Below are 21,321 nucleotides of genomic sequence, written 5' to 3'. Positions count from 1 at the left end.
CAGCCCAGACTGTGGTTATACAAGGGATTGAAATAGGGCCCAAGGATTCAATCCCTGGGCTGTGTGAATGCAAGCTCAGTCTTGGGCCTGCCCTGGGCCTGACGTCGATGTGCTCTAAAGGGGCTGTGTCCGCAGCCTCGGCTTGGTTGGGCTTCGTGAGCTCAGGGCCCATTCGATTGGTATTTTGTCCGTATTTTCTACTTCAAATTCAACAAATTATAGGCCGAATTAATTAAAATCCTTAAGTAGTTAATGACACAATTATTCTATTGTATAGGCTAGGAAATGGTGTTTAGCGAATTTCACCGCATTTCCAAAATAACAATACGTTGGAATCTTTAAGCACGCCCTTAATTAAATCACCTTCTTAAACTCGGGTGCGCATTGATGCGACCCAAATCCAAATCTCGATGAAGCCAAAATGTGTCGATAATCGCGGGTGCATTGATTGCAACGTGGTTCAAAACATGTTTTCGCGACATCGTAATTCTTATAAAATAAATAATGATAGAAAAGAGGTTCACAAATTGAGACGAGCCTCACCGCACAAAATTGAATAAATGTGGGCCTTTAGTAATTAATTGTCAAAATAATTAGAATTTGGGATGGCCGTTTAGCGAACTTCATGGCTCTTCCCCAAAAGTAACACTACGTTAGTATCTTTAGGCACGATTTAATTAAATAACTTTCTTAAAAATCGGGTGCGCATTGATGCGACTCAAATCCAAATCTCGGCGAAGTTGAAACGTGTTGATAACTACGGGTGCATTGATTGCGACGTGGCTCGAAACACGCTTTCACAACGTCGCAATTCTGCTAAAATAAATTATAATAAAGGCGGTTTACGAATAAAAAAGGGCATATAAGCTAGCATGTACTAAAATCAGATAAGATCAAATACAACAGTTAAGCGACCGTGCTAGAACCACGGAACTCGGGAATGCCTAACCCCTTCTCCCGGGTTAACAGAATTCCTTACCCGGATTTCTGGTTCGCGGACTGTAACAGAGTCATATTTTTCCTCGGTTCGGAATTCCATCGGTGACTTGGGACACCATTAATCTCCCAGGTGGCGACTCTGAATAATTAATAATTAAATCTCATTTCGATTATCCTTTAATTGGAAAAACTCCTTTACGCCCTTCTTCTGCGGGTGTAGGTAGTGAAAAAGGAGGTGTGACAACCGTGCAAGAAGCAGGTGCAACCAAAAAAAAGAAAGGAAAAGAAACGCGCAAGTGCTAGAAACAGTTTTGCGGCAACAATTCATAAAAAGGGAAGTCCCCTCCAAATTTTTTTTCCTGCATTTACTCATTCCATGAAATAAAAATAAATAAAGGAAAACAAAATGAAAAAAAATAAGATAAGAAGAAAATTCAAAAAAATAGTAACTTAGGATCCCTAATCCCAATCTTTTACGTTTTTCCAACATAGGGTCTCCAACCCCTAGTTGAGATTTTTTAGACATAGGGTCTCCATCCCCTAGTCGCCTTTTGCCAACATAGGGTCTCCAACCCCTAGTTGAGATTTTAGACATAGGGTCTCCATCCCCTAGTCGCCTTTTGGCAACATAGGGTCTCCAATCCCTAGTTGAGATTTTTTAGACATAGGGCCTCCATCCCCTAATTGCCTTTTGCCAACATAGGATATCCAACCCCTAGTTGAGATTTTTTTTAGACATAGGATCTCCATCCCCTAGTCGCCCTTTTGCCAACATAGGGTCTCCAACCCCTAGTTGAGATTTTTAGAAATAGGGTCTCCATCCCCTAGTCGCCTTTTGCCAACATAGAGTCTCCAACCCCCAATTGAGATATTTAGACATAGGGTCTGCATCCCCTAGTCACCTTTTGCCAACATAGGGTCTCCAACCCCTAGTTGAGATTTTTAGACATAGGGCCTACATCCCTTAGTCGCCTTTTTGCCAACATAGGGTCTTCAACCCCTAGTTGAGATTTTAGACATAGGGTCTCCATCCCCTAGTCGCCTTTTGTCAACATAGGGTTTCCAACCCCTAATTGATATTTTTAGACATAGGTCTCCATCCCTTAGTCACCTTTTGCCAACATAGGGTCTCCAACCCCTAGTTGAGATTTTTTTTAGACATAGGGTCTCCATCCCTTAGTCGCCCTTTTGCCAACATAGGGTCTCCAACCCCTAGTTGAGATTTTTAGACATAGGGCCTACATCCCCTAGTCGTCTTTTTGCCAACATAAGGTCTCCAACCCCTAGTTGAGATTTTAGACATAGGGTCTCCATCCTCTAGTCGCCTTTTGCCAACATAGGGTCTCCAACCCCTAGTTGAGAATTTTAGACATATGGTCTTTATCCTCTAGTCGCCTTTTGCCAAAATAGGGTCTCCAACCCCCAGTTGAGATTTTTAGACATAGGGTCTCCATCCCCTAGTCGCCTTTTTGCCAACATAGGGTCCTCAATCCCTAGTTGAGATTTTAGGCATAGGGCCTCCATTCCCTAGTCGCATTTTCCAATACAGGGTCTCCACTACCTGGTCGAGTTTTTATAAATATAGGGCTCCACACCCTAATCTCTTTCTCCTAAAGGCACATGATCCTTATTTTATTATTTTCAATAGAGAAATAGTGTAGGATTTGTTACAATAACTCACGAAATTTTCCTAGTGAAAACTGGGACAGAAAAATTTTGTTTGTTTGTTTGTTGTGGTGTCTGAGCAGGTTTGACCTCAAGGCACAGGGTTCGAGACGACCAAAAGATGAGTCTCAAATCCAAAATAAAGAAAAGAAGAAAAGAGAGCAAAAAGAATGAACTCAAAGGGATGAAGTGGAGAAGGATGTGGACTGCTCAAGATATGATTGAAGTCATAGGCTTCGCGTGTCCCACCTTGATCCAAAGCTGAAGAATGAACTAGCGTTTTACAGCTAATGAGCATCAAGGTTCAGATTAGAGTCTGCAACAAGAACCAGCTAAGACTCAAGATCAGGCTTCAAAATATTTATAGATAGGAATCTTGTAACTCTTAGTTGATAGGTTTAGCTAGTTTAGCTTTTTATTTTTCATTTTGGTGTAATAAGGAGCTCAGCAAGCAGAAATAGCAACAACAACAGTGAAATCACAGCTTTCCGGTAGTCCCAACTACCGAAACTTCCAGAACTATACTGACCTGATTCTTTTATAGCCAAGGATATGTAGGCAACCTTTGAAGCAAGGTTCGGTCAGGCTCTTTTCAGAAATGCTTCTCATGGAGTTTCAAATGGGCAAAAATCCCTCATAATTGCTATTTTATCTTTGCCCAAAAACCCTTCGTGTTTCCGAGTAAAGAGGGGCAGCTGTGAGCACGTGACTTTTGCCTCACATGAATTACTCCTACAGAATTCCAAAGAATTAGATTTTTCTTTTAATTATTTGTTATTTTAGGAATTATTGTAGAACTTTTCTGTTTGTTTGCATTTTTGTGTGCATGTTTAATTTTATTTAATTCATGAAAAATACAAAAATACATTGCATTTGCATTTAGGATTTAATTTTATATTTTTTTAGATTAATTAGCAATTTAGTTGTTTTATAAAATATGAAAAATCGCAAAAAATAGTTCATGTTGCATTTTAACTCTTTAATTTTGAATTTTGTAACTTTTCTTTTAAATTAGGAGTTATTTAATTTTTTTATATTATGTTTAGTTTTTCATATAATTTGGTAAGTTAATTTAATTTTTAAGAGTTAATTTAGATTTATTTTAATTTGAAAAGAAAGAAAATGGAAAATGAAAAGAAAAGGAAAAAAAATAAAGAGATCTGATTTTGTTTGGGCTCTTTTAATTAAGTTTCCCCCAAGCCCAATTAATTCCACCCATTACCCGTCCCAAACCAGGCCCAGACCGCCCCATACCCCGTCCGTCTGTTGATCGACCAAACGACTCCTGAGTTCAAACCTTGAGATCCAATCTGAACCCTCCGTTCCATATGATCCAATGGCCCCAATTGTTTTCCCATGCCCTTTAAGAGTGTCTGAAACCCCCCATTAACCTAAGTACATCGTACTACCCCTGTATCTCATCTCTCATCTCTCATCGTACTCCATACGGGAACACATGATTAATGCCAATATCGGCTAAAATCGAAGGCGTTGAAGATCTTTTCAAATTTTTACTGTCCGACCGTCTCTTAGGTACTTTTTTTTCTGTTTGTTTGTCTTTTCTTCAATTTTTATTTTTATTACTGATCTCATATTCTTTTGCTTCCTTCTTGTATTTCTTATTTTTCTATTTCTTCAAATCATTTTTGTATGCATGTTAGTCTTAGATTTATTTTAGTTAGCATGTTTTCTGTTTTTGAGTTTTTTAAGTTGTTGGATTTTCTGTTTCTACTCTTTCTTTGGAGCTCAGGGCTTCATGAGTCCTTATGACTCCGTAGGCTTACGATTGTGTGTTTTTTTTTACCCTTGATTGAACTTGGGTTCTGAAAATCAGAAGCCCAAAAAAAGGATTCAATCCGGGTGGCAAGCCCGTGGTTTGGGGCTGAACCTTTGGGTCAACTTGACCCATACCTGGTACGTTGGGGTAATTGACAGGGGTTTAAGGGGTAGTTTAGGGAGTTTAGGTAAGGGAATCATTTGTAACTGATTTAGGAAGCTGCCTAGAAGGTGGGTTTGGGACCTGTTTAAGTTATGAAATGGTTGTGAATTTCTGTTATGCCGAAGGGCTGTGTACGAGCTATGTTTTGCCCGAGGGCTGATTATAATTTTTATCACTTTCACTATATATATATTTCATTAAACCTCTATGGGGAAGGTTAAAAAGATATTTTTCAAAGGATATGTCTGAGGATGAAAGTTTAACGAAGTGATTTGATTTGTATCCTGTCTTTGGAAACATGCGGTATCCTATGTGGTGCCATGATATGGTATATGTGATTTCTTACTGCTCAGACTTTATTTACGTTTATTACTTACTGGGTTGGAGTACCCACATTACTCCCTGCACCTTATGTGTAGATTCAGGTATTTCTGAGCTTGGTGGCAGTTTCATCGGAGTTAGCAAGGTAGCTGTCTGGCGATCACGACTCTGTTTTCTCCCTATTTATTCTTCCTTATGTATAAATTGTGACTTTTTCCCGAACATATTGGTCTTGATGTAGTTATAAAGTTGTAGTAGATGCTCATGACTAGTGACACCCCGATGTCGGGCTTATACGTTATTTTCGCACTGTTCATTAAGACTTATATTATGAAACATTTGTGTAATTAAAGGCTTAAAAATGACTCTTAATGATTAAAGGGTTAAAAAGGGTGTTGTATCGGCTGACCTTGTCTTCACGAAAGGCGTCATCACGACCTAGTCTGAGTTTTGGATCGTGACAGGTACCACCTCTTTAAGTACCCCCTTAGGACCGGTCGGGGTACTGGTAGGATACCTATAAAAGTACCTTTACCATGTACTCTTAAATCCCCTTAAAGAAAGTCCCCTTAAGGACCCCACCTCCTTACCAGTACCTTCCATGTACCTAATCCCCTTAAGAACCCAATATCCTCCTCTTAGACAGCCCTAAGACAATATTGAATTGAACTAGTGATCCATAAAGACAGAAAGAAGTGATAACCCTCTCCGTCACTACGGTCTCTATGTATGTATGTATGTATGTACGTACGTACGTACGTATGTATGTATATATGCATGTATGTATGTATGTATGTATGTATGTATGTATGTACGTACATATGTATGTATGCATGTATGTATGGAGACTAAATTGAACTCCCATTTAAGTACTGACACACCTCAACATCAACACCACCATTCAATGCCAAGCTAATTCCGAGGTAAAAGCGTATAAAATGTTTATATTAAACTTTATTAATTTATCTGTATACATACATATCATACATCTATTAATTAGTGTAAATAACAACAACAACAATAATTCAGTGGATTCTCACAAGTGGAGTCTGGGAAGGGTAGGAGGTACGCAGTCTTACCCCTACCGTGGGAGGGCAGAAAGATTGTTTTCGATAAACCCTCACCTAAAAAAAATAAAAGAAGCACTGACATCAAATAATAATAATACAAGATATTAAGAATCGAAGCCAAGATAGCAAAGAACTATATGTAGTAGTAGCAATCTAAGAAAATATAGTGTAAATATCATATGCAATTTAGTACTTCTACCAATAGCAACAGTAAAATAGGAGGAATTAATTTTTTTAAAATAAGAAATTTGAAATAATAAATATCTCAATTATTCGCTTCTTCACTAGCTGAAACTAAAACAATTAGTTCGGCCTCCATGGTAGAGTTATTGATTTTTTTTTAACTAACAACAAATAACACCACTTCCCGAAAATAATAATATTGTGCATTAGAAAAAACCTTCGTATACAGTAGGATATTTTCTATAAAATAAGTCATAAGTTTTGGTACCAATTACCTCATAACTCTCGGTATGACATATCAAATGTTTATTACCTGGATTGCTTGTAAACCTGTTAAGTACTCCTATTGCATACATAATATCAGACCGAGTGCAATTAGTCACATATCTCAAGCTTCCAATTAAGATAGAGTATCTCATTTGATTTATCACTTCATTGTTATTTTGCACAGGAAATAAGTGAACACTTGAATCAAAAGGAGTTACAACATACTTGCAATCAATTAAAATTATTTTTTTAAAGTTTTCTTAACATAATGTGATTAATTAAGGGAATTTCATCATATGTTCTAGTAATTTTCATTCAAATAATTAAATTTGCCTCACCTAAATCTTTCATGTCAAAATGACTACTAAGCATGCTATTAGTTTCTCTAATAACATTCTAGTTAGCGCCAAAAATTAATAGTTCATCAACATAAATGCAAACAATAACATGTGAATTATTTCAAAACTTATGATAGATGCACTAATCACATTCCTTTGATTTAATCAACTTTCACACATGCATGAATATTCAAATATTCATGCAAGAGTTATTTACTTTTTACCCCTATTTCTAGAATTGTAATCTTTTTAAATAATAAATAATAAAAATCACTGGTCATGATAATATAAGGTAAAAAGTTTTTACCTTTCCTCCGCTTCAGCTAAGCAAGCAGAATTTTTTTTCCATCTCATAAAGAGAGTGAACTTCTACCTTGATATCTGCTATGTTTTTAATTGCATAAAAAAATAAAATTTCTCAAAATTATTGGTGAAATTACAAGTAATTACAGTTAAAAAATAAGATACAGAAAAATAAATAAATATTTTTCAGGCTGAGGCGCGGATATTTGGCTTTCTTTAAGGAGATTCAGGCTCACTGCGGTAGCATCTTCACCGGTCCATCAGTAATACTCTTGACTTGTCCCCCCCAGGATACAACTACCAGATAACGTGGTGTAACTCTAACAAACTCTGGACAAGTTGTTGAGTTCAAAACTCCACCAAAATGAAAACCTTTGTTCAACAAAATAATATTCTCTTTTGTAGAGAATAAGTTGGAGACTTAGATTTTCTTCTTTTCTCAACTCTCCTTTTAACTATATTAACCACATTTTTTTTCCATGTACACTACAATATTTTTTTCCATCCACAACACAAGGAAGAAATACCACTATTTATAGGTGTAAAGTTTCTTCCATAGAATAAATAACAAATTAGTGACATAATAAAATTATACAACATGATCGGTGGTTACAAAATTTAACCTCTAATTAATAGTAGATCATGTCATTAATGGTATTATGAGTTATACAAAAAATGATGACCATTTTCTTATCAATTTATAGCCACTACCTCACAAGAAATAATACATTTTAGTATTATAATTTTAATATTAAATGCGCATAACACCAACAATAAACACAGCAATGATACTATCAGTAGGTGTTCATACAATATTTGATCGAAATATTTGAAAGTACAAAATTGAATTTGTATTTGTCCATGAACTTTATTTTGAAGAGAATTAGTGAAAGTACAAATTTTGCGTGTGAAAATCATTAATTAACTTAAAATACTTATTATAGTATATTTTAATATTTTAAAATACTTAAATTTACTCATTATTTATTTCCTTTCATCCCAATTTGTTACTCTCCCGGGTAGAGTGTACTCCTTTTCCCCAACCCAATTGAATTAAGTTCTCTTCGCTCATCACGTCACTGCCTTTACAAGAAAGATGGGTACTGTCGACGCCAATGCACAGTCATCCTCCTCTCTCATCAAAGATTTCATCCACAAATGCGGCGGCGTTGCCGTGATCGACGGCGGCTTCGCGACGGAGCTGGAACGTCATGGCGCCGACCTCAATGATCCTCTTTGGAGCGCCAAATGTCTCCTCACTGATCCTCACCTCGTCCGCGCCGTATGCCTCTCTCAATTTTCTTCAACCATCTCTTTTAACACTATATTAAACTTAGCTTAATAGATGTTCTTAAATAGTATGATATTTAGCTCACTGACCTTTTCATGTTCTCTTAACAATAATATTTAGACTTTCACTTGTTATGCTTATTAAATAGAGTGGATATAGAGAAAAGGATTACAATTTCAGATCAGTTCTTTAGGATGTTTTAGCTTTACAGTAACTGGTATGGGGATAAGTTGGACCACCATTTGGATTAATTATTAGGATTCGATATTAATCTTGCTGAGTGGGTCATCTTGTGGGTTTCTAGATTTTAAAAATTACTACTTTATGGGTGAGACATGGGCTTTTCTGTAGGAGTATAAGGAGGGTGTTGTAGGCGGCGTTATTATTTTGCACGCTGCTAAACTTTCTGATAATGTATCTGGGATTGTCTTTTCTAGGACCTTTTCAAAAAAGTTGCTAGAACACATTGTTAATAAAATGACATAACAAGTAGCTTGCATTTGTGAATAACTAATCCTTTGAGATTCTCTCTTTTTTTCCTTTTTTTCTGCACCCCCCCCCACCCCCACCCCCCCACCCCCACACACACAAAAAAAAAAAACCAAAACCCCCTTTTTGTGGAAGAAAGAAAGATTCTTTCAGCCTTTTTAGAACTCATGCTTTTCCCAGGAATCATCAATTTCAGAAAAATTAAGTAGAGAGTAATATCATAAAATGTGAGATTTTTGAGCCAAAACAATGTTTTAGTTATGAAACAAACAACTGTAGTATTTGATTCCTCTCAAAAACTTTTTTGATTAACACAATTTACCTTATCAAAAAAAGAGAGGAGATCTTGCTTTAGCATGAAGGCAAGATCCAATAAGTATGAACTGATAGTGACTTAAAAATAGATAAATGATTAAATAGAAAAGGAGGTTGTAATTACTCTGCTAAATCATTAATTTTATATGATACTTAAACAAAATTAACTGTATTTTCCTTTGATCTGTCTTTTCGGTCTAGCTATCACCTTCAAGCATTCAGTAGACCTGAAAAGCTTAACACCTTATCCTCTTCTTGTTTTTTTTCTTTTTATACTCTTTCTTTCTCGCTTGCCCCATTTGCTGCAAAAATGCTGTAAAAAATTACTTATGTCTTCTTTATACAAATTGAAACCTTGCAACTAATGCATGCTTGCTGGACAGCTGGAGAAGTTCTTGTTTTCTTTTATGGATTTCACGTCGCCAATTCTTTATGGCACAATATGTATAGAGGCACTAAATTTAGAGGAAATACTTTGGTCATTTTGAAGTGTTACCATGTCTACAATCTCCCATTTAATTTTGAATGTGATGACATCCTCATCTTTATGACTAGTAAAAAGCTCTTGGCAAAACGAGCCCAAATGAATCTGTGGATCTCAACATCTGCCAACTGCCAATCTTCTCTTTGATTCTTTCCCTTTTTGTATCCTATGTGGATTTGTTGTAGGGTTTAAACTTTAGACTATGAATCTCATCTGAAAAGCTTCGCTGGAAAAGCTTGAGAACCTAGTGTAATATCACCATTCCCAGATATTTGCTGTACATGAAGTTTTCTCTTTGTACTATTACATGGCTCATTGGTGTACTAAATAGAGCAGGTACACTTGGATTACCTTGAAGCTGGTGCAGATATTATACTCAGTTCATCTTATCAGGTACTGCTTTTGTCATTTGCAACCATTGTTCCTCTCTCTACCTCTTATGCAAAATTGATTGCGCATGGATGCATCTTAAATTCATCTATATCCTTGCGACTAGTTTCATGTTTTCTCATATTTGGACAGGCAACTATCCAGGGGTTTAAGGCCAAAGGATATTCTCTAGAAGAAAGTGAATCCTTGCTCAAAAGGAGTGTTGAGATTGCGTGTGAAGCACGAGATGTCTACTATACTAGATGCTGTAAATCTTTGTCTGATCATAGCACTGATGGAAAGGTTCTCAAACAGCGTCCTATCTTAGTTGCGGCATCTGTTGGGAGTTATGGGGCCTATTTAGCTGATGGTTCTGAATACAGGTAGTTTTCAGAAGAATTAGCACTTTATTCTTCTTTCTTTCTCTAGTCTGATGTGATTTCCGTGCTAGGACCTAAGGATTTTTTATGGGATGTAAGGATGGTTAGCTACTTGTTCCTTATAGGCATTTACTGAGAATCCGTTACCTTATTTGCCTGTGTCTTGTTAAGACTTGTCATGCTTGTTAACTTTTGATATTTCGTGCATTAAAGTGCATTCAGGGAATACATGGCCCAAATTGCAGAACTACTCTTCAGTTTGTTGTCGTCTCAAGGTTAAAGAATAAGATTTGTCTCACTAACACCCATGAAGTGCTTCTCACAATTCTCTCCTGGTGTCATTAACATTTTCCCTTCCTCTTAAGCACCAACTAGTAGTATCTTTTCATGCATGTGAACTGACTTACTTATCAATTTGCAGTGGGGAATATGGGGATGCAATTGATCTCAAGTTTCTAAAGGATTTTCATCGAAGAAGGGTTCAGCTTCTTGCAGAATCTGGTGCTGATCTAATAGCTTTTGAGACTGTGCCAAATAAACTAGAAGCACAGGTATGGTCGTTGTGGGTTATATATTTAGAGGAAATCTTTTAAAACTACTTATTGCTTTACTACTAGTAGAAGTTAGTGGTATCCCTTCTGTTATCATTCTCTATGAATTGCTATGGAAAATAATTATCTGCGACACAGCTATTTGTGACAAGAGATATTTTTTTCTACCACAGTATAATGTGGGGAAGCCTATTCTGGTCTAGTAGCTTGTATTCTTTTGTTAAGATGTTGAGATTGACAGCTATTAGCACCTATGCAGGCTTTTGTCGAGCTTCTTGAGGAAGAAGACATAAAGACTCCTGCCTGGTTATCCTTCAACTCTAAAGATGGTATAAATGTGGTTAGTGGTGATTCTTTATCAGAATGTGCTGCAATTGGTGAATCATGTGAAAAGGTTTTAGCTGTTGGAATCAACTGTACTCCTCCTAGATTTATTCTGGATCTTATTCGATCCATCAATCAGGTAATTTTTTAGTTACAATTCCTGTCTTCTTTCTGTTTTTCTTTATACCAGAGTTGTTTATCAATTTGGGATTTACATGGACACTTTTAATGTCTGCTTATGCTTACTAGAGAAGATGGATATCTGTAACAATAAATGAATTCATTATTTATCGTTCAAATCTGCTTTATAAAACTCAGACTGCAACAGCTGGTCTACTGAGAACCTCTTCCAGTCTGTTTTACAAGCTGAACCTGTCAGTCAAGTGAAATGATCAAAACAAGTTAAACCTGGTCTAACGAAACCTTATATTCGCCAAAAACTGCGTCTTTAGTTCCTTGTTCCATCTCCAAATTAAGAAAGGAGCTCATCGGGTTCATGGCAAACCCCACATTATTGCCTTGTCTCACCACCTATCCAGAGGTTCATTATTTCATTCTTACACTTAGTTTCAAGACCACCAAACTGTTCCGAGCAGACCCATAAGGAAGAGAGGAACTGCAGAGGAGAACTAGTTTTGCTTACACACAGAAACATACGTTTCTGCCATACTGCATGGGAACATATTCGGCAATTTTGGGCCTATAACACATGCTTATCTTGGACTATAATGCCTCCATTGTCAGGGGTCATGGAGCCGTGTGTCCAGTAGAAGGTCTATACTTAGATGCTTCTCATTTTTTATCTATGAATACATGCAGTTATGCTTGCTATGCTAGCAGTTCAAAGGTGAAAGCTAGCTACATTGAACAAGTATCCAAACTTTAATCTGGACTTTGGTGAATTAAGGATATGGAGGACAATTATTTCGAGAGAAAATGATTTTTCTTATTTTTTCTCTTGTTTGGATTTTACGCGGAAAATAACAAGTAAAGTTGCGATAACTATTCAAATTCTTCTTTTAAATGTTAGTGGGTCCTTGCTCTTTCCTTTTGTCAAACCAGACAAGCAAATGGAAAATTCTCGAGTAAAGCTTAGGTTGCTTATTGTTCTCTGGTAACTTTTTCTTATTTACTTAACACTAGCTATTTGTATAAATATATTCTTATAGTCTTCTTATTTTTTACTTGCATTTCTCAGGTAACAACAAAGCCAATCCTTATATACCCCAATAGTGGTGAGAGTTACGATGGTGATCGGAAGGAGTGGGTGGTGAGTACTTCTCAGACTTTCTGCTTTTTAACTGTACCTATTGACTCACACTGAATAAGCTTATTGATTCTCATTGATTTACAAAACAATTACGTGTTTATCCCTAGTCAGTGGTTTGTTGGAAAGAAACTATGTCATTTCCTTTCTTGCATAAAACATGGAGCGGAGACCCATAAGCCTTGATGAGTTTCTTTCTCTTTAATGTGAATGTTGAGTTATTAGAGGTCAATCTATACTATATTAAAAGCACGAAGATCCTTAGCGAAATATCGTCCGTCTTTTTTACCCTTTAAAAATAAAGTACACACTAGACAAAATAGTCATTTAACTATTTTCCTAATATCTATGACTTTAAAATTACCTAAATTTCAATATTATCTTTTTCCTTATTTAAATTATATAATATACCATATTTATAAAAGACATACCAGCATAATCAATGTAAGAAACTAGCGTGTACTAGAACTCCTTCAAGGTTTAGGAGTGTTGTCTTTGTTTTAGAATTATTGCCGGTTAATTCTTTAGAATTTTCCTATTTTAGTAAAAAATAAAAGAAAATTAATTGAAAGAGAATAAATATAAAATATTACTCTCTTAATGTGAATATTTTAAAGGTTATTCACTATCCTCTTTACAACAAATAACTTAAAGTAATGAAAGGGTACATGTGCATTAAAACTTACCAATAAATAATAGATTTTGTGCATTAAATTTACCAATAAATAATAGATTTAATTTTAAGTCCAAAATTGTTGAAGTTTCCTATACATCATAAATTAAACCTATAAACCTAATATGATGAGCAAAAACAATTATCTATAAATAAGTTTACAAAAGACAACAATGCAATTATTAAAATAATTACAATTATATTATAGTAATAATAAACTATAATGTATTTTAAATTTTTTGTTGAAGTTATACATGTTAAAGCACAAACTCGGTTAGATAATTGAAGCATAGATAAGAAACCAAAATTTATATACCTATAGTAATAGTAATAAATTGTACCTTTTCTTTATAAGAAATTTAAGGATGAAATAGTAAAATATAAAGTACATTATAAATAAGTTGTCATTTTAAATGTTTTCCTTTTCTGGCATTCAGTGCTACGAATGATAATCTCACTATATTTTTTTATATTAACCTATTTATAGTAGTTATTAACTCAATCGTAATTACTTTTTTGACTTTATAAAATCAAGTTTACAACTATTGAAATCTCATGTACATTGTAAACCAAACCTATAAACATATTAGGAATTATCTATAACTAAGTTTAAAAATGACAAGACAACAACATCAATCCAGTATAATTCTACTAGTGGGGTCTTGAAGGGTAGTGTGCATGCAGACCTTACCTTTACCCTGTGGTAGAGAGGTTGTTTCCAAAAAAATGACAAGACTATATTTGAAAATAATATAATTATAGTAATAATAATTATAATTTAATATTTTTGTCGAACTTATATATGTTAAAGCTCAAACGCAATCAGATAAGTGAAATATAAATAAGATACTGAATTTTATATATCGAAATTATACTAATAAATGGTATATATTTTTGTAAGAAATTTAAGGATGAAATAGTAGGAAAATGTATTTTAAATAAGTTGTCATTTTTTTTCCTTGCATTTAGTCCAACAAATGACAATGCCTCGCTCTATTTTTTTTATTAAATTATTTATTGTAAGATATTAATTCAATGGCATTCATTTTTTAGACTTTACATTGTCAATATTAATTTTTGGAGCTATAAGACCAACCTTTTTATTCTCTTTTGTGTTTTGTTTTTAGTATTAAGTCATTAAAATAACAATAATTTTCATGAGACCTCACACATACCCATAAATCACAATAAAGCATCTAAAAACTTATGTCGCCAAGATTTCTTCATTTATTGAGTTAACTAAATGGGAATAATATTTAACAGTTTCAAGAATATTTCTTTAACTATTATTATATAATTTCAAATTAGTCAAATATATAGTCGGATAATATTTACGTACTTTTTAAAAATTATGTACTCATTAGTATAGGTACACGCGCAACGCCCGTACCATAAGGTTAGTTACTATATTAAAAGCACGAAAACCTTTAGCGAAATATCGTTCGTCTTTTTTACCCTTCATAAACAGATTTTACACTGGACAAAATTGTCATTTAATTATTTTTCCTACAAATTAGGGGTTTAAAATCAACTAAAATTTTAGTCATTAAATATTTTTCTATTTAAATTGTGTAGCAATTCCTAATATTTAGGAGTTTAAAATCGATTATATTTTGCCTTATATAAATTCTTCCTTATTTGAAAACTTTTACTTATTAGAAAAGATGCAATTATAAATTACAAACTTTGAATAGTTGGAAGTCCGTAAATACAATTCCTTCAGTATATTAAGCTATTAGAATACTTTTAGTTGGGTCTGAGAAAAATTTGTTTATATATTTGGTTATTTTAATGCTCTTCTTTTAATTTTTTGTTACCTTTGTAATAAATATGTGAAATTTACACACACACACACACACACATATATATATATATATTCACATATTTACATTATATTGAAGTCAGGGTAATCTGTAAAATACTTTAATACTAGGCTCAACAATTAGAATAACAAAGAAAATACTTGAGAATATAAATGAGAAAGAAAGTGAGCGAAAATTAGTCCATGAACGTTAAATAACACTGACGGTTCAACAACGTAAAGATCCAAAAATAAAGTAGTCATTGATTCTTTACTGTTCTTGAATAAATTTTTATTTAAAAATTAAATTTTGTAATGTATTTGATATAGTGTAATTACAATTAATATTTCAAATTTGTGACGAGCTATATCTCTTACACTTTTATTTTATATCTTACACTTAGATTATATCCAAGTAAAAAATACCGCAGCTAAAAATTCATAATCTATTTATCTGCATTAACATGTCTTACACTTTTATTATAACTCAAGCACAAATTTTAATATAATACTAATGAAACCTTATTTTAAAATAGTTAATCATTGTGACAGGGCGTTGCTCAACGCACATACGCTAAAACTAGTATCCTTGAAAAACGCCACTTGCATCTTCACCATTAGACTCTACACTTATTAATTGATGATATTATGGCCTACAACCTCTGTTACTCTCAATATTCAAGCATTAATGTGCTTTAAAAAAAAATTCAAGCATCAATGTGAAAATTTTCCATTTTCTACTATATTTAGGTAGCTTAAAGGTGCTGTCTGAAATGCAAAGGAAGAAAGATGTTTCAAGACAGCAAAGAAATCTAAATCTGAATCTTCAGGAAGTAAAATGAAACTAAAACTGAAAGTTCTGCTCACGAAATAACTAGGGAAGAGCCACTTCAGCTTCATTTGTTTTCCTTGAAAAAAAACAGTTTAGGCCCTTGGGCTTAATACAACCACGAATTTCTAGAGGACTTTTTGTGCTGTATGCAGTTCATTCAATCCAGAAGAAATATTAATCATAAGCTAGCCATATTGGTTTTTGGGTGTTCTTACTAATATCTATGCTGTAATTACTTTGAATTTATCCTCCTGATATTCTTTCCTCCATGTTGCAGCGTAATACTGGGATAGCAGATGAAGATTTTGTTCCTTATGTTAATAAATGGTGTGAGGCCGGAGCATCCCTAGTAGGAGGTTGCTGCAGAACTACTCCGAATACCATTAGAGAAATACACCATGCACTCTCCAGCCGACGTACTGTCTAATCCGAGGAGAACAAAATAGGGGCATCTAACTTAAAAACAAGACAAGATCTTGTGTCTAGTTCGAAAGAATTGTTTCCATCTCTAGTAAAACTGGATGGCCTACGTTTCAGAAGAGGTTTCTGCCCTAACTGGAGTCAGGGCAATAAAACGTCCTCCGATCGACCTAAGCTGTTTGTCAGTGGTGTAACATATTTGTGGTACGCGCAGGGTGTTCAAAAGATCTATGAAATTTAAGGTTTTTGGGAACGTGCAAGGATTTGAGCACTTGTAGTCTGTAGTTGCTCAATGAATGTACTGTTCTATCAAGAACCATAACTATGTTAGTATTTACTTTTGTATTATTGTGTTTAGAACTTCATTTTTCCATATTGAAAGTTCCAAGATTTGAACCCTGATCTTACCAACTATGAAAACCAAAGTTACCTAATGATTGATGGCAACCATGGCAACTGAAAGCTACTGCTTGTGTGAAACGAAATGATGCTCCATTTTATGTGATACAATTAGACTAAGCATGAAGTTCAAAATCTTAACTTGATTATGTAGTGTTAAAATTTTGTAAATTAGTTAGAAAGATTGTTTGACAGAAAATACCGTATCAAATTTAAAGAATTTGATTTCATAAAATATGTTAAATTTAGAATGATAATGTTAACTGTCAGTAACAACGGATGTCCCAGAATTGCAAGTATCAGAAAAAACCGCCTTGGCCGGAAAAGTTTATCGAATATGTATTGAACCAAGGGAGTTGCTATTTGTGAAGAATACCTTAAGCTACACAAAGGGGAGAAGTTATCTCCGTGTGGCCTATATATCACCGGTTCGAGCCGTGGAACCAACCAAGCTGCCTACATCTCACCCCCTTGGGGTGCAGTCCTTCACTAGATCCTGCACAAACGCAAGATGCTTCGGGCACCGGGATGCCAAAAATAAAACCGTAAGCTACGCAATGTACTCCCCTTTCGCTTCCCCAACTCCAACAGCCCACCAAACAAAAAGCAACACATGAACACTTTTTGCACAACCTAGGACTTGAGAACTAAACAAGAAAAAAAGCAAAGCCACTGAAAGTACTAATATTGAGCATCAGATGGATAATTGACCATCAACTTCGACTAGATATATCTGTTGATACTCATGCAACGACAATATCGAGCAAGACAAATGGAAGTATCACACATTCATTTTCATGTTGACAACAATACTTCTGGATATAGCACGTGCACGATAGTCATAGCCAACTTTTACAACGCTTTACATGATAAAAATGCTAAAAAGGGACAGCTGATGAATCAGGCATCAAAACCAGAGTAAACACCATTATCCCTAAGCAGCCTCTTTTCCTCTTCAACATAGCTCTTCCCTCTGCTAGCCTGACCAAGATCTCTCTTCCTCTTTTCTTTCTGTGAGAAAGAAAAGTTTTTCCTCTCTTTCTGAGTTCGTGCGTGAACCAGTTCCTCTGCTTCCTGAAGTGCAGCCCTCGTCTTCTGGCGCTCCTGATAAGTTTCTTCCTTCTCTTTGTCCCGAGTTTCCTTCCCTTTTGACCACGACCAATTCTGCTCCTGATCTGGCTCCTTGGGTGGTGGAACTTTCAAGACAGACAATCCACCTTTATACCCATGGCGGCTTAGAGCTTCAAAGTCCACACCTTTGCTCTTTCGCTTTGCAGACTCAGCTGAACATAGGCAAAGCTGAATCATTATGCATCAAGCAATTGAATTTGTGCTGGGATACAAGACGATATACTACCTTGAAAACTGAGTGAAGCAGGTCCAACAACAAAGGTAGATTCCTAAGTCATTTAGACAGTGGTAGATGTAGCCTTCAGCAGTATGTGGGAGCATATCAACTGCCTTCGGCTTGAACTTTAAATACATATTGAAATTACTTTTTTTTTTTTTTGGATAACCGTGGTGTCCTAGCCAGCTTGCGCGCATATCTAAAATCTCAATCCACTTTATTGACCACTAGGCCACACCCTTGGATGCTATATTGAAATTACTTTTAAAAATATAGTATATTCATACTAACTCTGCACCTACTGTCACAAATGATTCGTAGGTACAGAAGTATCCCTTACACACTGACTTAAATTGCCTATACAAGTTATAGGACCAGAACTCTGTTTAGGCTAGAATTCAAAGTGCTCTATTTAAGATCCTAGGTAGTATTTCAGAAAATGCAAATTCGCGGATATCAAACAAACTGGGATCTTTGGTGATTTATTCCACACATAATGTTGTTCTACAAAACCTGAATAAACTATACTAGAAAAATAAACAACATAATTATGCAGTTACCTGCAGTTTGTTTTTGAATAACATATATTTACTGAGAAGTAAACCCTTTTTTTTTATTGGGTAGCAGAAAAATCCTTGAGTTAAATAACAATTATGCTTTTAAGGATTGAACTTCTCAAGCAAATGGTGTTAAAAGAAGGAAAAAATTTACCTTGAGAAGATTTATCTTTGGAGGATTTTGAAGAAGAAGAAGAAGTACCAAGTTTAGGGTCAATTTTGGTGGACCCCAGATTGTCCTCAGTATCAGTATCAAGCGTTGAAGATTCATCTGAAGATGTATCGTCCTCTTCATCACTCCATGGCATTGTCCTCTTCATCCTCTCAACAACCTGCAAATCATCTTGATTAATTAACCAGCGTTCAAAAACCAAAACAGCTTTAACGTTAATTGAAGCTCAATTGGTAGAATTAATAATTACCTTAGTGAAGCAGAGGAGAATCCCGCAATTCAATAATCAATAGGTTAGGGCTTAGTTCGTTCCAACGATCGATAAGTACGACGTCGGTTGTTGAAGAAAAAAGACGAAGAAGAAGGGGAAGTGGGTGTTATTTTATATACCGACCCACAACGTTTCACTGAATTACAGATAAGGCACTGTCAAATTATTTCTCTTCAGAGAGGCCCCTAATTTCGAAAGGTACTCAAAGAAAGCCTCAAAATTACTTTCGACCTCCAAATACAAATACTTCGGGGCATATCCCGGATAAAAATATGTACAAATTTCGCGGGGCATTCCCCGAATAATAAACTAAAGGAAACGACTTCTCGCCTCGAATAACTCGAATAAAATAAAAGAAGCGACCTACGATTTGCCTACCCGAGTGTGGTCGGCCTAAACATGCTCCTAGCGATTAGGTAAGAAAAGTAAAATAAAATAAAACTAAAGAGGGCACTTCATGGTATGCTTTTTTTTTTTTTAATTTTCTCATTTCATGTATTTGACCAAGCTTGATCCCTACGGCCAAACAACCATTTAAGATTCGTAATGATAAACCAAAATTCAATTATACAACACGTAAAAGCACTTAAAAGAAGCTATCAACTAAACTAAAATGGAATGACAGAGTAGGTGGTCTTGAAATGTGAAAAGAGCCTTTGAACTTTGATTAACCTCATCCATGTATATCATCTCTCAAGTCCAGTGAACTGCCGTATGGAGCCACACAAACTCACTGTTCAATTCAAAACTCTTAACAATTGCACTCATCTGGTATTGAACCCACCAAAGCTTAATGATACCGCCAAATAATTCCAACTTGACACAAAGAGGACCTATTAATCTATTGAAAAAATGATCTCCGTCTAACATGTGGATAAAATAACTTTCTGTCTAGACATCCCTTGACAATAAAAACACTAATTACAGTAAGCTCTAACACTTTGAAAGGAAGATAGAATTCAAATAAACACTCTATGATAGAAGTAACTTAGGACCTAACAAATCAAGAATAACTTGTGCCGCTTCCGACAATTTCAATGTGCTATGGACAAAATTCTCTATTAATGACTACCCAATTGCAACTTTAAAGAGAATTACTAGAGGACAACCCGACTACGGTAACAAAAACCGACAAGATATAAACTAATATTGATGAAGCACTAAGGATCATGATTAGAAAATTCAACAGGACTCAAAAGCCAATATCATGCTTAACATTATCACATAGAAACCAAAATAAGAGAAAATGGGATAATATGCCAATACTATATTTCAATCACACAGAAGCCAAACATTAAAGAGAAAGAGAGGGAGAAGAATGGACCTCAATGAGCAAATTCCTTGTAATTAACTTTGGTCGAAAATATCAATAAATGAAATGCCGATGACGAAAGCTCGACTAGAACAGGCAGAAACAGCGACGAAAAGCAGAACAACAGAGATTCCTTAAAATCCTAACAGAAACGCGGATGGCGATGAACGGACGACGGCGAACTCGAACGGTCTTCAAGCTCAATCTAACAGTTTTCCGAATGAGATCTATCACCCAATACTATTATATAGTTACCGGCTGCTTAAGGGTGTTTAAGGGTTGAAGAAGAACAAGTCAGGTGGCTGATGTTCTGGTTTCTGGCGTGTGTGGCGGTGGAAGGGTGGTTTGTAACAGCTGAAGGATGTTCAAGGGTGGGCGTTGGGTGGCTGGAGTTCGCTGGTGTTAGGGGTGATGGTTGGCCGTGTAGGGATTGGGTGACGCCTGTTCTGGGGTCGTGTGTGTGTGGTCTGTCGGCGGCTGTGTGGCTGGAGTGAAGGGCAGAGGCGGCAGTGAGAAGATGGGGGCAGCGGCGGCTCTAAGGGTTCAGGGGTGTTCTCTAGTATTAGGATTAGGTTTTAGGTTGTAATTAGGTAGATATACGTGGGTGGGGATTAGTTTTAACCATTGGACGGAAGAGAGTGAATGACTAGGATTAAATTAAAAAGAGATGGGTTAAAGGGTCTTTGGGCTTCATATTCAGGTATTAAAATTGGACTAAAAGAAAAATGTTCAAACCTTAGCTAAATACTTTTTGATATAAGCTAAATATATTACATATTGCAAAAATCTATCTAATTAATTAAACTAAATTATATATAAAATATGAAACTATTTTTTTATTTTTTCAAATGTCAAACTAAAATAATAACAAGATTAGATTAAAATCATCGCAAAAATAAGTTAATACTACTACCCAAAAAACACTAATATCCTTGAAAATAAAGTGTAACTATTTTTGTATTTTCGAATTTTATGTAAGGTAGATAAACTAAAACTAACAAGATAAAATATCAATAAACTAAATAAAAGAAAATATTTTTG

The 21,321-nt window shown here is 35.2% G+C and overlaps 2 protein-coding genes across 2 annotated transcripts; one reads left to right on the top strand and one right to left on the bottom strand.

The window, feature by feature from the left end:
• The first annotated feature begins 7,870 nt into the window (after nt 1–7,870).
• On the top strand, nt 7,871–16,623 carry LOC104246515 (homocysteine S-methyltransferase 2-like). Its single transcript, XM_009802326.2, has 7 exons — nt 7,871–8,307; nt 9,941–9,997; nt 10,127–10,356; nt 10,775–10,904; nt 11,164–11,367; nt 12,427–12,498; nt 16,079–16,623. Exons 1-7 carry the CDS (start codon nt 8,122–8,124, stop codon nt 16,226–16,228), a joined length of 1,029 nt encoding a protein of 342 aa, XP_009800628.1. The 5' UTR covers nt 7,871–8,121; the 3' UTR covers nt 16,229–16,623.
• A 756-nt stretch (nt 16,624–17,379) lies between these two features.
• Nucleotides 17,380–19,230, bottom strand: LOC104246514 (uncharacterized). Its single transcript, XM_009802323.2, has 3 exons — nt 18,948–19,230; nt 18,680–18,857; nt 17,380–17,903 (listed from the first exon to the last, which is right to left on the bottom strand). Exons 2-3 carry the CDS (start codon nt 18,843–18,845, stop codon nt 17,521–17,523), a joined length of 549 nt encoding a protein of 182 aa, XP_009800625.1. The 5' UTR covers nt 18,846–18,857; nt 18,948–19,230; the 3' UTR covers nt 17,380–17,520.
• Nucleotides 19,231–21,321: the final 2,091 nt, after the last annotated feature.

The sequence above is a fragment of the Nicotiana sylvestris genome, chromosome 9 (genome assembly GCF_000393655.2).
Source record: "Nicotiana sylvestris chromosome 9, ASM39365v2, whole genome shotgun sequence".
NCBI lineage: Eukaryota > Viridiplantae > Streptophyta > Magnoliopsida > Solanales > Solanaceae > Nicotiana > Nicotiana sylvestris.
Note: the sequence above shows the minus strand (reverse complement) of the source record. Positions and strands in the feature narration are given on the sequence as shown.

Coding starts and splice junctions, on each gene's coding strand:
- LOC104246515 (XM_009802326.2), top strand. CDS start 8,122: ATGGGTACTGTCGACGCCAATGCACAGTCATCCTCCTCTCTCATCAAA. Junction 10,905..11,163: donor CAAATAAACTAGAAGCACAG/GTATGGTCGTTG, acceptor GCACCTATGCAG/GCTTTTGTCGAGCTTCTTGA. Junction 11,368..12,426: donor TTATTCGATCCATCAATCAG/GTAATTTTTTAG, acceptor TGCATTTCTCAG/GTAACAACAAAGCCAATCCT.
- LOC104246514 (XM_009802323.2), bottom strand. CDS start 18,845: ATGAAGAGGACAATGCCATGGAGTGATGAAGAGGACGATACATCTTCA. Junction 17,904..18,679: donor CAAAGATAAATCTTCTCAAG/GTAAATTTTTTC, acceptor GCCTATGTTCAG/CTGAGTCTGCAAAGCGAAAG.